This window comes from Vigna unguiculata, chromosome 3 (genome assembly GCF_037176805.1).
Source record: "Vigna unguiculata cultivar grain cowpea cultivar isolate G323 ecotype 2 chromosome 3, ASM3717680v1, whole genome shotgun sequence".
Lineage (NCBI taxonomy): Eukaryota > Viridiplantae > Streptophyta > Magnoliopsida > Fabales > Fabaceae > Vigna > Vigna unguiculata.
In genome coordinates this window covers 1,103,623-1,122,536 of record NC_140794.1, presented here as the reverse complement: position 1 = coordinate 1,122,536, position 18,914 = coordinate 1,103,623, and the positions used below count along the sequence as shown (strand labels likewise).

General features: G+C 32.3%; 2 protein-coding genes across 3 annotated transcripts; both read right to left on the bottom strand.

Annotated features, from left to right (window-relative positions):
• Nucleotides 1–3,800: 3,800 nt before the first annotated feature.
• LOC114176664 (uncharacterized) lies at nucleotides 3,801–4,903 on the bottom strand. Its single transcript, XM_028061772.2, has 2 exons — nucleotides 4,230–4,903; nucleotides 3,801–4,142 (listed from the first exon to the last, which is right to left on the bottom strand). The coding sequence occupies exons 1-2, from the start codon at nucleotides 4,665–4,667 to the stop codon at nucleotides 4,071–4,073; spliced, it is 510 nt and encodes a 169-aa protein (XP_027917573.2). The 5' UTR covers nucleotides 4,668–4,903; the 3' UTR covers nucleotides 3,801–4,070.
• A 1,001-nt stretch (nucleotides 4,904–5,904) lies between these two features.
• LOC114178487 (zinc finger protein BRUTUS-like) lies at nucleotides 5,905–15,953 on the bottom strand. Of its 2 annotated transcripts, XM_028064422.2 has the most exons (14): nucleotides 15,383–15,953; nucleotides 14,171–14,380; nucleotides 11,911–12,105; nucleotides 11,044–11,399; nucleotides 10,680–10,908; nucleotides 10,291–10,459; nucleotides 8,952–10,190; nucleotides 8,684–8,855; nucleotides 8,332–8,553; nucleotides 8,116–8,253; nucleotides 7,056–7,290; nucleotides 6,882–6,941; nucleotides 6,338–6,409; nucleotides 5,905–6,214 (listed from the first exon to the last, which is right to left on the bottom strand). In XM_028064422.2, exons 1-14 carry the CDS (start codon nucleotides 15,662–15,664, stop codon nucleotides 6,083–6,085), a joined length of 3,711 nt encoding a protein of 1,236 aa, XP_027920223.2. In that variant the 5' UTR covers nucleotides 15,665–15,953; the 3' UTR covers nucleotides 5,905–6,082. The 2 variants fall into 2 exon arrangements, with proteins under 2 accessions (XP_027920223.2, XP_085527238.1); XM_085671112.1 differs by lacking the exons at nucleotides 11,911–12,105; nucleotides 14,171–14,380; nucleotides 15,383–15,953 and adding an exon at nucleotides 11,588–11,638.
• Between the last annotated feature and the right edge of the window lie 2,961 nt (nucleotides 15,954–18,914).

Here is an 18,914-nt window from a genome sequence, read left to right as displayed (position 1 = left end):
CTTTGCATGATTCTCATCTATAGTGTTGGTATTCACAAATACTTTGTTCAAGTGTTTGAAGGATAACAATCTCATTTATTCTGATTACCTTAAACTTAATATAAGTATAAGTAGTTTAATTTAATTAGTTTATTAGATCACTAACAAAATATTTGATAAAAGCTTACTAAAAAAATGTTAATTTGATCATTTAAAAAACAATTTAATAAATTAAAAAATATAATGCAGATTAAGTTCTATCACATTAAATTAAGAAACAGTTTCCCTTCCTCACATTTAAATAGAAAACGAAGTTTCATTCAAAATAAGATGATTTAGTTTATAATAAAGGTATTATCTTTAAAACTTTTTATACATGATGAGAGTGAATTCTGATCTCCCTGCCAAGTGAACCTTGATTGACATACAAGTTTGCATAATACAGACACAAGCTTCCTGAATTATGTGGTTTTCTCTGTACAGAATGTCCTACGCTTACAATTAAATTGATAAATAGAAACATGGTGTTAGACTTTTAATGTCCTTAAAGAAGAGAATCAAACATTATGAAACAACCAATATCAGAAAAGAAGAACTGACAAATTCAATTCAACATAGATCTAAAAGTAAAAACCTTAACTTACCTTGTTAGCAGAAATCCATCTGTATTAGTATCACCACTCTGAGAGGCTTACAGAAAGAACACAAATGTCTTCTTTTATGCGTAACTAGATATTGTGTGCAACTGCAGTTCTAGGTTTTTTTATCAACACATTGCAGTACTAAGTATTATCAGGAAGAAGTATATATAAAGCATCCAAACTTCAAATCAAGATCAACGCTTAATTAATTTTGCACCACAAACAGACTAATTCTTGACATCGAAGGATGAATATATTCAATATTTTTGTAAGTTACAATACATCAAGCTATTGGGAAGATGAAACAAAGATTTCTTTACATCGAAGGATGAATATATTCAATATTTTTGTAAGTTACAATACATCAAGCTATTGGGAAGATGAAACAAAGATTTCTTTACATCGAAGGATGAATATATTTAATATTTTTTAAAGTTACAATGCAATATCGCTGTTGGGAAGATGAAACCAAAATTTAAGATTCACTCGTCTAAGCATGCTTTTGGGAAATTGACAGTAGATATTAAATGTTTTTCATCTTTCCAAGATATTGGAATAACCCTTTATTAATTTTATAGGAATCGCATGGTGGCATCACTTACGTCCTGGTTTGTTACAATGCGACTTTTCCACAAATGTTTTCTTTTCTTATTCTAGCATCAATATAATAAATATTAATTACTTTTATCCCTTTAAAATAAAATATAAATATTTTCTTAAGATTAAATTACATTTGACTTTCTTGAGTATACAGTTAATATTAGTCTTACAAAAGCTTTGCATTATGTAATCATAAAAAAAATGTGAGTGAAGAGTATAATCCATAAATATTCTTTATATATAGATAATAGATCCACATAATGAAGATTTTACGAATAAAGTTCACTCTATAAATAGTTTAGCAGACAACTTTATAATCTAATATGTCATGCACTCCAATAAGTTCATGTAAAATCATCTATAATAATGTATTTTTGCTTGGAGAAACTTTTTTATATATATTGAATAAAACCATGGAACTTGCATGTTAACTATGTTGGCTAACATTTTTTTTCCATTGCACTCAACATTCTATTCACATGACATATTTATCTCTGCAAATCCCTTTGTTGTATTCGTATTACCAAAATGAGTATAAAAACTCAAAAAAATTGTTTGTTGTGTCAGAATCATCTTAGATAGGTTGATAATTAGTAGATAATTAATAATTCAAAGTCATCTTATCTTATGATTAATGAATACATTTATCAAGAAAATACAATACTAATAAGACCTGAATTCAACTCATATAAATAATTAATATCATCTCTAACTCAAAATTTATAGATAATAGATTTATCAATTTTCTTTATATGATTTCAACTTTATCATATTTACTTAACATAAAACTTAAATTTAAACTCATGTTGTTATTTTCTAGACTTTATTTTATTTTTGTGTAATATCTAGTCTTCATTCAAGTTTACAATGTGTCTCTAACTTTTTGTCATGCGTCTAACTTTCGTTTAAGCTTGAAAAAAAAATGTCTAGTTGTTTGTAATCTCCATTTAGTAGCTTGATCTCTTGGATAAAGTATTTATAGCATCAATATCAACTAAATTAGTGTAACATCATATAAAGTTTGATTTAATCGTTTAATGTTCGCACTAGATAACAAATTTTGTTATAATTTATTATCTTCAAAATCATAATTCACTTTATATTTATATAAGAATGTTTTTTATTAACAAAAAATTAAACTATAAATGGTATGTGATCTATTAATTTATTATGCGGTTTATACTTTAACATATGCAACCATAACATTTGCTATATATCATCAATTTATTAAATAAATAAAAAATGATGCATTCAACATTTTTTTAATCCAAAAAACTTAACAAAAACTAAAAGCATTCCGAACATGACCAAAAGTGAAACTAAACAAACATGTGTTCACATATATGAAGATGTCTAAAAAAAACCAATTTAGAAGAAAAAAACCAAAAGTCATTGCATTCAATCAAACGGCAATTAAGCCATTTTGAAGTACAGACTTTAAAGATGACCAAATATTTTCCATGAACACAAGCTTGGAACATTAAAAAAAAAAAAAAAAAAACTAAAAGATTCACACAAAAACAATAAAACCTAACAGGAATCATATATAAATTATAAAATGATAAGCCAGAAAGAGTTATGGGGTCATTGGATCATAAATAGTTAATGTTTGCAAACTATTAAAATTACATAAAATGAAAAAAAAATGGACAATGGAAAAAAGGAAAGAGAAGAAGAGGAGAGTAGGATCCAGTAGGAGGGTTTTGAATTTTTTAGTATAATATACTCAAATAAACTTGCATTTTTTAATTGATTTCGTTGGAAATAAATAAAAATAACATGAAATAAAAAAAATCTTAATTTTCTGACCACAAATCATTAGAATTAGATTTTTTTTTAGTGTGTTTTTTGGGACCAAAGAATGTGTTGCGTCTGTGTGTGGCCTTCTTCACCAAATGAAGTCTATGAAAAAAAATATAAAATTCCAGAAAGATATCGAAAGCACATCACTTCAATTAATTGGATGGTATTGTGTCTATTATCTTTACATCCATTAATGGTGGTGATTGTGACCTGTGCTATGTTCTTAGCTTGAAATTAGATAATATTTTCTCCACCAATTATAACCCTAAAATCTGCCTCCAATGTATTGCACAGTTCCCCTCATAAACAAGTAAAAAAAACGCAGGCTTGGTTCAATTCTTGCTCATAAAACCCGTCCCTGTCGTGAAAACAGTAACGAGTCATTGATAAATCTAATTACATCGTCATTTTCTTTTTCTTATTCCATTTTCACTATTAGAAAGCACACCTTAAGTCTGCAATTGACAGCAGATAATTCCACCTCAATGTATGTGTTTCCCATGCATGAACTATCAAATTCCTAATCACATGCACAGAATTATACAATTTCATTTGTGAAAAACTTTTGCTTCAGATATTGGTTGAGTTTACTCTCCAATAACAGAGTTCTTTCTCAGCAAACCCAGGTTTTCTATAGCAATTGTTCTTGAATGACATAAATTTGCTCTTCTTCATGTCATAACTAGTAAATCTTGCACTACAATTCCATAAACAACTTCTTAGTACCATATTAACCAAGGACAAGATTATATTCTCAGATTCCTTGCAAAAAAACAATTGAACAATTAAAACTGCTGCATCCAGTATATTATTCGGCTTCTACCAAATTCATAAAATAAAAGTGAACCACAGATTTTGATCAAAAGCAGTGATAATATTAACATACAGAATGTACAAACGGCTACATCTCGGATACCCAGATGAGGAATTCCATAACCTTAACTATTGTTGAATGAAGTATTCTACTAACATGGTTGATTTGGCAGTTACCATCATTTATATCACAAGGTGAAAAAGTTACAAGTCAGGAAGCACCCCTAATTGCTCTCATTCGGGAACTTCAGCCACTTCGTAACATTCTGCAGTAACCTCGGAGAGCCACATACCAGGAAAAAGTGTCTGCAGAAAGGAAACAAAATTAAACAAGATTACGAGAAAGAAAGCATGAATATAGTTGATAATGGATGGGGTTAATGGTATTATTACATCCAAATTCTTCTGGATAATTCTGGGCCTCTTCTTGGGCCTCCTGGGAGGCCTGGTTCCGACCAAGGCCCAGAAATCGTGTTCCACCTCCTCCTTCGTGAGTGAAACGGAAAGCTTAGTTTTTTCTTGAATCTTGATCTTCTTCTTCTTCTTCATCTCTTGGGCGAGGGAATTGAGGTGGTTGGTGTGATGCGGCGCCTTGCAGGCGGCTCTTCGGGTTCGCAGATTCCAGGGTTTGGAATTGGGTTCTTGGAAGATGGAAACTTTGAGGTTGTCGGCGGCGACTCTGAGATCGAGTATGAGCTTCCTGCGAACGGCGGCGATATCGTCAGGATCGTCGGCGACTTTGACGCACCTGAGGAATCTCTGGTTGCCCCATTTGAGACAGGGCATAGGGAAGTTGTGGAGAGGTTTGGATCTTTCCGGGCCCATAGCCATGATCGTGCTTTTGGTGCTCGATGATCACCTTCTCCTGTACCTCGTACTCTGTTTAACGAGTAGTTGTTGTCTCAGAAAATTGGAGACAGAGAAGCCAAATTAATATGAAACAAAAACAAAATAAAACGATTGTGGTGGCGTTCCGTTCGAGTTGGAGTTGCCAAACTGCAACTTTTCTATTCCTAACGCTGTTCTTTTTATAATTTCCTAACATTATTAATGGAGACGTACGCATCTTGAATAAACTTATATCTATCAATACTACTAATATATATAAATACAATCTTTTTATTGTCGCAATATTTCTTTTATTGATGTAACTGATTTTTATTGTTTTAAAAGGGAGTTTTTTTAATCAAATGACACCATCTGAAAACTTATCCATCAGTGTCAAACACCACTTTCGAAAGACCTTCTGTATAATTTTAATTTTTTTCTAATAATACAAGCACAATTTACATTAAAAAGGATTGTTGTAAAATAAAGACCATATATAATGTGACAAAATTATTTGAATAAAAGAAATTATTGTTGTTGAAGTTGTAGACATTTTTCTTCGTTCTTGAACAAATTATCCATGCTCTTGACTAATTTTCCATTGGCTAATTACATTATTATGGGTGTTTTCTTCTCCCAGCGAATAGTTTAACTTAATTTAAGACTCATTCCGAAAAATCTTTTCTAAAATGCATTTAATGTATTTTGAAAAACTTGTTTTTTTCTTTCGAAATAATTTTTTTAAAACATATTAAATGCATTTTGAAAAATACTTTTCAGAATGAGTTTTTTTTTTTTTTTTTTTTTTTATGGCAATGTGTTATTCTTTTCTTCTTATGCAGTGACGATAGTACAATAATGACGGCAGCAGTAGTGTAGTACAGTGGAAAGGGTAGTTTAGTTTTTTTCTGTTAGTATGGAATGCATTTAGTAATGGTGGGGTGTAAAGAAGCAAAAGCCCTCTGCTAATAGGAGGTCAGTTTGTAGTTATAGAACTGGGCAAACAAAAATATATTATTAAACTGAATTGAACTATGAGAAATTATCGCGATGATCTGTGATGGAGTTATGAGCATGGGTAGTTGGCGAAATGTTTTAATAATTGATTGTGTATCAATAAATGAGGTTTTGTTACTAAAGAAATCACAGCTATCACAGCTGCTAATGTTGATTTACTTCTCATATTTTCATCTCCGTTGATCTTGTAAGGTGGTTGGTATTTGTTTATAGAAACGGCACATAGGAAACTGATTAGGAGCTTCTGTTTATAATAATAAAGAGGTCATTAAATTCGTCATACGTTTGCATTATATTTACGAGGAAAAAAAATAAGAGGGCTCCTAGTCGTGGCAAAAATTGAATTCCTATTTTGCTATAAAGTATTTACAAACTATCTACCTCCCATCAAAAGAAGCACACTAAGAGCAGCTGGAGTTTGACGTCTCACACTTGATAACCCGGGTATTGTAAGAGCCACAAAATCCACATTTGTGGTACAACCAGTGGAAGCGTGAAGAACCCTTCCGATCGCAGTCATGGCAGAGTATGTCCTGCATTTTGTTATTACATAACAGCTTTAACAGACAATCATCTTACAAATTCTTTGCTCGTCAACTAAAATGCCAAAATTCTTTTTCTTTTTCCATAAAATCCACACAAAAAAATGTATTCACCTGACAGCGTTCCCTGTACTCTTCAGGAAGCTCCTCAGCAGCCAATAGGGCATCAAGCATACCAAAGTAAACCTAGGTAGGTACAGAGAAAACTAAGTATTTCGAGTACCTTTTTAAGAACTTCAATTGATTAGACACAAATTTTCTAATTATATCCCTCATCTTTTCAATGATTTTTTATTATCAAAAGAAGCTTACACTCTTTACTTGTATTAAATTCCTAATCTATAAGCAGCAACAACGTATGCAAAAATCAGTTAAAGATCAGTAAACTTATATCATTCAAGTTTTAATTTTTCCAAACTATTACATTTATATGAAATATATGAAATTTGTTTACTTCTATTTTTTCTCAACTTGAGAACTCACAGGTACATGTTCGAAAGATACTAGAGCTTTATTAAACTGATGGCCCTGTTTGGTTTTCCTTTCCATACTTTTGTCCATCTATAAATAATTTGTTTTTATATGGGGAATAATAAAGGTGGCGAATAAGGCTTAGTTGAGAATAAAAGAAAAGATTAATAGCAGAAAATCATCTTACCGCCATATCTCCCATTGACTTGCTGCAGATTGGACATGTGTAGTGACTGCACGTGTATGCCTAACATAATATACCAAAATATAAGATTAACCCACAACCCTTGAGAATATGTTACCACCCCCAGGTTTGGGGATAGAATTGAAACCTAAAACCGAAAACAGCTGTGAAATAGACCTGGAAGCAAGCAGAATGCATATAGTGGCCGCAAGGTAGAGCTCTGACCGTAGCACTTGAAGTGAACAAGTCATCGCAACAAATTGGGCAGTTCATTTCTAAACCTTTCTCGAGACATTTATGAGACGCTGACTTAATCCCCAAGCAACAATTGCATTTCATGCAATGAAAATAATCGATCCCAAGCCCTTGTCCAACACGGCATAAATTGCAAAATGGGCAATGATATACGTTCCTGAAAATATTAAAAGGTGTACGGAAAAATAAAATTAACTAAATAAGTTGATAGACTAAATTATTGCTAAAGATGCGATGGTGTAAATACGAAAATATCGTATAGCTTCACTTTAGGATAACGTCGTTATTTTTCTTTCCTTTCCTTATTTGGATCATTACTTTTGCTATTCCTTATAAATAAAGAATCATGCGTGTGATCATAACACAGAATCCCTGGAAACCTTTTATATGGTTTTAGATGATCAGTGTTTGATTCCCTCACAACTTTTTCATTTTTTTCCTGGAATCATGCGTAAACAGTACTGCTCCTCTCTTTGCCAGTGTTTGGCAGCCTTCCCAATCATCTTTCACCGACGCCAAACACTGACCACTGTAGCCCAACTCCAGCAAACCCACAATAGACCTTGCTCATGCACTCCCCCTCTATTAGACATATTTATTGACAAAACATTCGTATAGACAGACTAAATTTTAATTATATATTGTTTTGACCGGTACAGATATGTCCAGCTCAAGCATCAATAGTTTGAATTGATGCATTTCAAGAGAATGAGATATTATTCCAACTCTTTTAAAGAAGTTGATTTTGCCCCAAGGTAATATTGCACCATGCATTTGGCTCTACCTAATAGTCAATAACTGTCCTATTTTTTCCGAGACTAAAAGTTGAATTAGTTTACAGAATAATTGTCTCCAACAAATCGGTGGATGCTCAAGGTACTTGACAATGGCCTTTATTCTAATAAAAACCCCTCCCCGGGAAAAGAAAGGTAAAAGCATTTTTAATACCGTAAATTTAAGATTCCAACGAAAAAAAAGATACCTTTCATCATCAAAAAATTTGCATATATTGCAATAGTACTTCGCCATTGAAAATCCATTACATGAAGGTGTCATGCACATAGGCCCTATAGGCTGTATATTCAGGCAGCGCATACACATCATTTCTAATGTTGTTTTTCTGTAATGATCAAGCAGATGATTAGAATTAAATACTATTATAAAGAATAAAACACAAGAAATCCCATGAGAAATTTACCTATCCATCGAGTGATCACTGACATTGTCATGACAAAATCTGCAAGTAAATAACTTGCCACAACATTCAGCCCGAAGCTTGCAATTTCTCTTATAGTGATCACACCCAAATACATGTTTCTCTGGGTCTCGAAATGATGGTGAGAGTCCTACTATTTCTACATTGTTAGATGATCCTTCCAAAAGTGCTTTAGGTGACTTCTGCTGGGCAGCTATCCATCGACTAGTCAAAGGCAAAAACCCAATCAATGGTTGGAGTTTGATGTCAATGAAGGCTAAAGCACTATCGGACAAATATACAGAAAATGTTGGTCCAGTAAAAGAACACTCAAGGTATGATCATTGGAACCAACCTTGTCAATAGATTCTGCACAAGATATGCCTTTCTCCTTGGATCAAGTGTTGAGTCTCGATATACCTGCCGGATCTCTGACTCAAGTTCATTCTGATTCATCCGGAATATGTCTTTCCAACCTGGCTTGAACATTGGATCATTGTGGCCCAAGCTTTCTTGACCTTCGGTACCTAGGGAAAAACAAATTAATAACACATTATAATATTAAATATCCAAATCCACAATTTTCACAAAAAGATGAAAGAAACAAAAATCACATTAAATACCTCTCCTAGAAGTGCTATGATCTGAAGCTTCTTCCTGAGCTATAGACACTGGACTCTCTTTCCAGCATTCACTAAGCCATTCATTGAACATAGTGTTTTTTGTAGCTTGTTTCCATGTATCCATCATTCTGTTCTGTTCATCCTGAGTAAGGGCAGATGTTACCCATGGTAACATTGATTGGAGAACTTCAGCACCCGTTGTTCCAATTATCCGACCCACTATCTTGTCTTGTTCTTCCACAGTAAAATGTCTCCCGAACAATGGCCACAGTTCACATTCTTCTCTGAAGAGATGCTGATCAAGGGTCACTCTTATGGATTTGCACATCCCCTGAAGCTTAGTAGCAAGTTCATTATATTTTTTTATGACATCACTAGTATTGCCATCAGAGGTTTCAAAATTACTTTCATTTAAACTCTCAGCCATGTGGGTCATCTGCAAGGATTCATGAATGACAGAAAACTCTGAAAGAACACAGGAAATATCTTCAAACAATTTTTCTTCCTGCTTATGGTCTAGCATGTATGAATGACTCACATTATGAAGTGCCTCTTTGGATTCCAAAGCTGGAAATACTATATCATCTTCAGCATTACTATGAGCTCTATATAAACCCCACAAGAGTCGAAATCTTCCATTAAATTGCCGAAGAATTGTCTCATCACCATCACGCAGCTTTCCTGATTCAACATCAAGATACTCCAAGTCTTTGCGTATGGCTTTATGGAATTTAAAGATTGTATCAATTGGTCTTTGTGTACATCCCGCATTGCATGACCCTCTCTCTGTTTCCCATACGAACAGACTGGAATTAATAGATGGGGCAGAAGAGCTGAAAGACAAGGAGCGTAAGGACTTGGCTGTAGAGAGAGAGCTCAACCCTAAATTGTTACTATTTACTCCCAAACCTGGCACACAACAAGACCGTGGACTACAACATTGTTTCTGAATGCTTTCAGTATCTGAAGTTTCTGGCACATCTTCATTTTTGTGCAACTCCACTGTGTTTCGTTTGACTGCTCTTTGGTTGTCTCCTGATTCGGCTAATACTGAGCAAGGTCTACTAGATAATGCAGATGAACAAGCACAGGATAATGGATCAATGTTTTCTTCAATGTCAGAAAGTCTTTGTGCAGGACAGCAACCTGATGCACCTGAAGACAAACACTGACCTTCACTACGAGCCTTGCAACCCCATCCACAGAATAGTGTAACTAGAGCAGAATCTGTTGCTGGAGCTGAAACAGATTAAGAAGTTGTTAAATATAGATTAAACAACTAAAATTACCAGAAATATAATTATTTTAAGGTGGCGAGGAAGTTTAAGAGACATAGGACCTGCCAACTGCATATTTCTCTGAAACAACTTTGCTTCATCTTCAGTAAAAGATCCTACCAACCATGGCAGGACACGCTCAATTAATTTCAAAGGCATCATACATAAGCTTTGATACAAAAGTTCACATTGCCTTCTAAAGCTAAAGTGCTTTCTTGCCAGAGGAAGAACCTACAGATGATAGGCATGAAGAACACTTTAATAGATTAACAGAGAGCTTAATAAAAATTTCCTCATAAAGAACTTCGCATTTATCAACTTCTATACATATGGCATTGAAATCCCAGCAATAGATTAATTACTCTCATTGCAATTAACAATGCATTTGCATCTCACACTCTTATATCACTGTAGTAACTCAAAGATTATCACGTGACCAATGATGAATCACCTGAACTTCTTCATTGTGGAAATGCCTCTGTATGGTTTCCATTATATGATCAGCATGTGTGCATAACTTGGAGTAAAATTCAACATCTGAATTGGATGATGCTCCTTCACTTTGAATATTTTCAATCAAACTTCGGAAGTCATTAAATTGGCTTTCTTCTTCAGCATGCTCCTGAAAGAAAGAAAACTCCCCATCTACAGCCGGAAAAATAACCTTGTCCTCAGCAATACTACATTTATATAAAAAGTAAATAGTCAATATTTCAGATAATAGAGTTTCCCTTAAGATAAATTATCAAACTGCTTACAGAAAAAAATGGTACTCGCAAAAGACAAACATTGATCAAACTAAATCAATCTGATACCTGTGAAATATGCAAACATCGGCTATGAATTGAAATCTTTCATTAAAAGCAGACAGATTAGTAAAATCTCCCGAGTGTTGTATCTTTCTGGCCTCCACTGCTATCTCACTTAACTCTTTTTTTATTGCATTATGCCAGAGTAATATTTCATCTATAGGATGTGCTCCAGTGGTATCAGAAACGTCTATCATAGATCCAGAATATTTCCTTTTTCCACATGTTGTAGATTCACAAGCACAGTTTACATTCTCAACCTGATTGGGTGATGACCTAGAACTACATAAAACTTGAGAATGATCTACACAACTTTCAACTGAGTTAGCCCTACCTCTCCCTTCCATCCAGGTCAAAACAACCTTCAATAAGCAAGAATATGATAAGATATAATACAGTTACATGTCAAATGAACATAAATCATAGAACTGAACCAGAATATGAGAAACGAGTAATGTTTATTCCAAACAAACAACTCTGCAATAGTGTCAATGTGGAACAGAACAGAGATGGAGAACACAATTATTTGTGAAATAAAGATTTGAGAGACCTGGCCTCTTCTCTCTTTTTCTCAGAAACAATTGATGCACCTCAATTCCTTTCCCTAACTGCCTTATAGCTTCTCTCTGTACTGTAACCAACCAAAGAGTTACAACAAATATTCCATTATTTCTATAAATGATAGCTTCTTTTATTTTGATGAAATATCAGATTAAACCTCTATTTCCCTAAACTCCCTCTCTTATTATTCCTAATGTAGAATCTCTAATTGACTGTCAGTAACAACGAATGGCATCATCATCCTCAATGCATAAAAAAATACTGGGAAACAAAAGGAAATAACAATGCTCTGTTAGCATTTGAAAACCATACCTTCTGAAGAAGCTTCTCCTGTGGCACTATCTTGATTAAGCAATTTCGCAAATCCTGAGATTCATCAGGTGATATAGATGTTGAAAGCCATGGTAGAAAATCGACCATCATATTTACAGGAATACTGCACAGGAACTGCCATACTAAGGATGCCTGTTCCTCCAGAGAAAACTTCTCGATAAGCAGAGGAAATACCTGATATCACACCACAAACAAAAAAATAAATGTCAGACACATCCCAAGTAAATAAGATTATTTAGCAACTTAAACTGCATGGCCATGACAAAATGCTACTCCAAGAATCTCCTTTTGGACACCAGGTAATAAACAGATTTCTGTATTGTGAAAACTTCCTTGAAGGGAACTAGCAGTGGAACTTGATCATATGTTAAACCATTAAACCATTAATCGATCACAAAAATAAATAATTTCCTCCATGTCATTTCTACATGCAATTGGAACTGTGTGAAAATTTTTTGCAATGCTTTCTGTAGTTCAGTTTTAGTAGCAATTTGTACACAAAGTACACATTTACCAGGTTGATATGTTAGCATTTTAAAAGTTTATAGATAAATTAATAAGGTTTCTTATTCAGCACCCATTAAACAATTAAGTTAACAATAAAATTACTCTCCCTCACCCCATCCTGAAAATGATTAGGTAGCTCTTTCTTCCTTCTTTAGCTATAAAATAAGTGTCCAAAGTCTAAATAACTAGCATAATTTACAACTAAATTCCTCAAAAAGCAAAAGGATAGTTTTCTTTTCACATTTTGGTTATTTCTTAAACATAATTATGCTCACGTTTCTAAAGATCAATCTCCACATATACAAGATTGACTTGTCTTCTAAGCATCTTTATAATGGTCAGCTAACTGTCTCGTACCCCATTAGAATGAGATCATCAGGATAAATTTGTGGGCTGCATTTTGGTTTGTTCTTCTAGTTCGATAAAAAGGGTGTTTGTCAACCTCCTAAAACCAGATAATTAGGTACTATAAGACAAGTTCGGAAATATTAAGTGTTTAGTTGGTACTCGATTGAAACAAACTAGTTATTATTTGAAGGTTTTTTTTTTAAGTCAATACAAGTTTAAAAAACCCTACCAAAACTTCATTTCCAAATTAATCAGTTTTTATTTAAATCGAAGTTTTATACTCCCACCATTTTTCTCTCTTTCCCACTTAAACTGAAATTAAAAGAAAATTCACCAAGATTTACCAATCAATTATATTCAATATCCTCATCACTAAGTAGGAAGGATCCAAGATACCTAACCAGCGTAACACATGGTAATGATCCAAATTTTAACCTCCACCACATAACTCCAGTCTTTTTGAACCTGCTCACCACATAACCCCGTATACTCCTATCTTACCAGGAAAAACTCCAGTTCCAAGGCCTTTCTATATAAACGAAATTTATTATTCACTTTCTCTTGACTCATCACCCTGGACAGTATCATCCAAAACATGTATGAGGCACTGGTTCTTGGAGTGCAAGATAAATCTACATACTCTTCCATTCTTGTTCATAATTAAGTTTCTTTTCCCGATAAACTAAACAAGAAATCTTCCATTTCAGTTACTAGGGTTACTCATAATTCAAGAATATTTTGAACAACATTTTATGACTTCTAACTATCCATTCATTAAATCCTCAACAACTGATGCAATCTTTTGGTCCTGAATAACTTAATTGGAAAAATTCTTCTTTGGTTTTTGACTGAGGAGGGAAAAGCCAACAAAGAATTGTTTCAAAAGTTCATAGAGAAACATTTTACCTGCTGCAATAATAATTTATAATTTAGATAAAATGATAATTTCAAACATATAACAGCCTAATCGACTTAATTCATCATTCCATGACATACAATTGACTGTTCTAGTTGAATCGCTAGACAAAGCCCACATGATTGTGTTAAAAGTACTCAACAAGAATACTTAATCCATCAAGTGAGCAAGCGGAAGGACTTCATAAACATCACAAATATAACTTTTGTAGTCAAAACAGTTGCTCTTCTCATTAGTCACTTCGGCACTCCCAATAGTAAATATTAGCAGTTCTTTTTTACAGAAGGAGCATTCTTTAGTCTCCAAACTCTTAGTATTTATCTTCTCTTCGTCTTCGTAAATTTCTGTTTTAGCAATAATAATAATAGTAATTCTATCTCGTAGAGAGGAAATACCATTACTTTATAGTTATCTCATTGTATGAGTCCAAGCAGAATGCAAGGGATGAGATATTAAATAAAGTTATACCTGCTCCTCTTCCTTTGCCATATGTTGACTAACGGACGTCTGCAAAGCTCCCGTGCAGGACGCTAACTCTCTTGGAAAAGTTTCATCATTATTGATGGAATACTTTAAAAGCTCAAATAGATGATCAAAAAGGTTGTTTTCACCCTTGTGTTCGAGAGAATATGTCTGTGCTACATTCTTCACACGTATATCTAAAGCTGGAAATATCACCTACATTCCAGAATATATTTTCCTCAAAATATTTGAAGCACAGCAAAAGATAAGGAGTGATAAAGCCAAATTAATAAGATAATGCTTTCTAGAGAGTGGGAAAGATGCACATCTCAAGCATAATTCAAACATCATAAAAGAAAAGGCAGTCGTCAAATTTATCAAGAAATCTGTAAAGAGCTCTGATATTTTGAAATTTGAAACAAAACTTTTCCACCTAAATATGCATTACGAATTTGTTACGAATTTGTTATAACAAATGTGTTGACGAACTGACAGAAATTATTAATGAACCAGAAGCTGTTAGCTAACCTTATTAACTTACTCGCTTTTAAAAGCTTAACTTAGTGATGAATTAAATTAGCATAGCATCAGTATTCAATCTCATTTTTTTTTCTGCTACATAGCATTCAATCAGTTTTGTTGCGGATAGTTAGTGACAGACAAGTGAACAACCCTGCACTAGCACAAACAGGTAGGTTTTTGGTTTTTACTCCACAGTATAACCACGACATATGCACAAACATGTGGTTTAAAACACAGATAGATGATAACCAAAAAGATCATAAGATTAAAAAACAGACAGATGATAACCAAAAAGATCAGAAAACACCGCAGCCATTGAGGATATCATATCCACCGCTTCAATTCTAAACATTTTCTACCAAACCTGGACAATAACAAAATACTAGAGAAGATGAAGAAACATGTATAGCCAGTAAATCAAATTATATTGGCAAATTCTCCGAATCAATTCCAGAAATCGTTCCGGTTGGACTATGCTCAAACCAGTAACCAAGTACGAAAGTTTGACCTAAATTAACCAAGAGGAGATGACCAAAGGAATTGAAAAACAAGATTGGCATTTCGTTCGTCATTGAAAATGCAACAAACTATAAAATCTTCAGTCACGAGGCAATTTCTCTCGCCACGGGAAATCAGGTTACACAATTTAACAAGGAACGAACTCCGAAAACATAAAGGTGAACAAAAGATTAGCACCTCGTCTTCAGCATTGGAGTGGTGCCTGTACATGGAGCTGAGGAAATGGTAGCGCTCGGAGAGCGGCTGAATGTCGGAACGGTTGCCGGTGGCGAATGCCAAGGCCAACCGGTGCAGCGCATCAAGCTCATTCCGAATTGCTTTGTGAAAAAACAAGAAAATCAAAATCGGCGACTCCGGTTTCGAGCACTTCAAGTCGTCCTTGAGAGCCGAGGCGGAGTCCACCTTGTTGACGGAATTCGAGAGCACCGCCACTCCTCCTCCGTCCAACGGCGTTGCCATTCGGTTTCTGTAGCCCAACTTTCTCGGATTTTCTTTTCGGATTTTCCTTTCTTGCTTATTTTTCGAAAAAGTTAAAATTGTGTCTAAGTGGTTGAGCACTTTATCAGCTTATTGTTTGTTTGCACAAAATCAGTGAGTGATGTGCGTTGGTTATCCAGTGGCATGGACGTTCTAGAAAGAAAATTTGTTCAAAAAAGAGAGAGAATTTCTGTGTTAAACCTCTTTTGTCGATACGTTGTTGTGAAGCGAAGAAGGAGGAGGAGATTGGTTTGGCTACTATGCCCATAAGAAAGAGAACTTACAAGCCAGAGCCAGAGACTACTAATTTCACAATTTTCACAATTTGGGTCCATGCCACGTGGCTACATGCGCCACGTTTGATGACTATGTCTATTTAGTTTCTTCTGGTAAATATCATAAAAAAAGAGTAAAATAAGATAAAATCATTTTAAATTGTTGTACACAATTTATTTTTTATACTTTAAATTTATAAATATTTATACAATAAATATATTATGGACTGGTATCATTATTAATAAATAATAATCATGTAATATTCTCTGTTAACATTTAAATTATGTATCAATCATTAATAAAAAAAATTATTTTATAAAACTGGTGAATAAATGTGTAGTCACTTCCTATGGAACCAAAATACACATTTATAAAATTATAGGAATAAAAGTAAAAATGACTTTAACTAAAATTACATCATTTTTTAAACAAAACCCATTTGAAAAATAATTTAATTGATTAGCGTATCGGGAATCTCTATTAGTTTTATTTACTGGTGGTAATAATAAATTCCTCCTTTCACATAAGTTACCTGTTGGATACTGTCTATAGTAATCTGACTTTTCACGTGCGTACAAAACTTTGATTCTCTTCACATGATTAAAGATGATTAAAGAGCCAAACATTATAATCTATCGGACGACACTTCGATTTATTTTACGTTCTTGTAATAATCGATATTTTAGAATATTTTAACGATAGTATTTAATTTATAAAGTTATAGTATATTATAATAAAATTTTTGAATAGTGATTAATTTTATTGACAAAAATTAATTAGTCACTAAATAGTGATCAAATTGACAATTAAAATAATTTCCAAAAATTATAATTAGTATTTAAATTGATAATTAAAATAGTTTCAATTATAAATTGATTTTAAAATTGATCACTAACATTGGCTACCAAGTTTTGACTACCAAAATAATTTATTTATAATTAGAAAATTTGGATTTACTTATTAACAATCATATATTTATTACGTTTACTTTTCAATATTTATATATTATGTATCTATCACGTATCGTATCTTATTATTTTAAAAATAAACATATCGAATACGTGTCCTATCCGATACACGTATCATATTTATGTATCATAGACTATAATATATATATATATATATATATATATATATATATATATATAGAGAGAGAGAGAAATACTCACATTTATGAATATAAAAATATTTATCATAAAGAATCTAAATCCAAAAATAGAATAGAAGACATGAACGACCTATGTTTAAGTTAATATTTATTGTCACCATAAAGAATCTAAATCCAAAAATAGAATAGAGGACATGAACGACCTATGTTTAAGTTAATATTTATTGTCACCGTAAAGAATCTAAATCCAAAAATAAAAATCTTAAGTTATTTCATATATAACATTAGCATGTGTAATTAATATTTTGAGTTGAAGGAGAAAATACTATGAAATTTTTGGATTGAAAGGATGAGAAGATAAAAGTGTGGCTTAAATAAAGTGGCATGTTACAATCAATATAAATACTTTAGGTGTTATTTATGAAAAAAAAAAACTTTTGGAAGATAAAAGAAATGGACCATACATATATCAGCAGTGGCCAATTCATAAACGAAACGTAATTTTAGTGATTTTACATTTTCTTTACTGGTCCCAGTTGTTCAAAGTGTTTGAAAACTGAATTTTTGCTATGAATCATTATTTGAAAAAAATAAATGTAAGGGACACATATCAAAACATGTGTACCATATAATCTTTTAACTAATATTTATGAGTTAAGGTTAATTCTATTAAATGCTTATATAATTGTTTACTTTGACAAGACATGCAAATTAAAATTAATTATGCAGAGGAAAAAATATTGTTTAATCATGTATGGTAGAATTGTTAACATTTGTTATAACTGTTTTAAAAAATCAATAATGAGAAATTTCATTTGGTGACCATATAAGAGAATTATATAGATAGAACTAAATGTAATATACGTATGGAAAGTTCTGTGATTTTTTCTTCATAGTGTGTATAAAAAAATTAGCCCATTTTATTAAACCTTAACTAAAAGAATTTAAATTATCTTTAGTCATTGAATTAATTTAACTTTTATTATTAATAGATTTTTAAAAGTAGTTACTCATTTATATAACACTGTTTTATATGTTTTGAATGGACTCACTTTGATTAAATAAATATAGTCAACACCTATTATATTCCTTATGTGTATATATCCAAAGTAAGCACAAAAGAATAAAAGAGCGTGATGACTCATGAGTTCCAAATAGCGTGTATAAAGGATCGGATGAATATTCAAGAATATTTGTTTATATCACCGAAAATGACAATAAAAGAAGAGAAAACTTAGTATAAACATTTAATTATTATTTTTGTAAGTGAAAGTCATAATCAAGGTGTTAGTTTGAGAGAAACCGTGGAAGAAGGTATAATATAATAATTTTTCAAATTATATTTATATTTCAGTTTTGTTTAAAAATAGCATATACTATTCGTCGTTGAAATGATCGGATTAAGTTTTAATATGGCATTAGCCCTTCATATAAAATATATTAACATATCATAAATAGTGAAGCGGTTAAGTATATATTGTTTACTTATTAAAAATTTATTATTTTACATATATATAAAGTATGGAATACATCATATATGAATGTGTATATACAAATATTAAAAATAATTTTTTTAATAATTTTGACTTTTTGAGATTAAAAAAATGAGAAGTCTTGGTTTTGGATAACACATTATTCGTACAAATCTTAAAACTTTCCTTGTTTGACCCGTAATGTCTTTACTGGTTTACTTTTATTTTTCTGCTGTTAATAAGATTGGAAAGCAATCGCACAAGCGTTGGTAATGCTTAATGCTTGTAGGGGAAAAACTCAATAATGTGGTTACTTTTTTATTATATAAATAAATAATTGTAATTAATTCCATTATAATTACCCATATTTATGTCA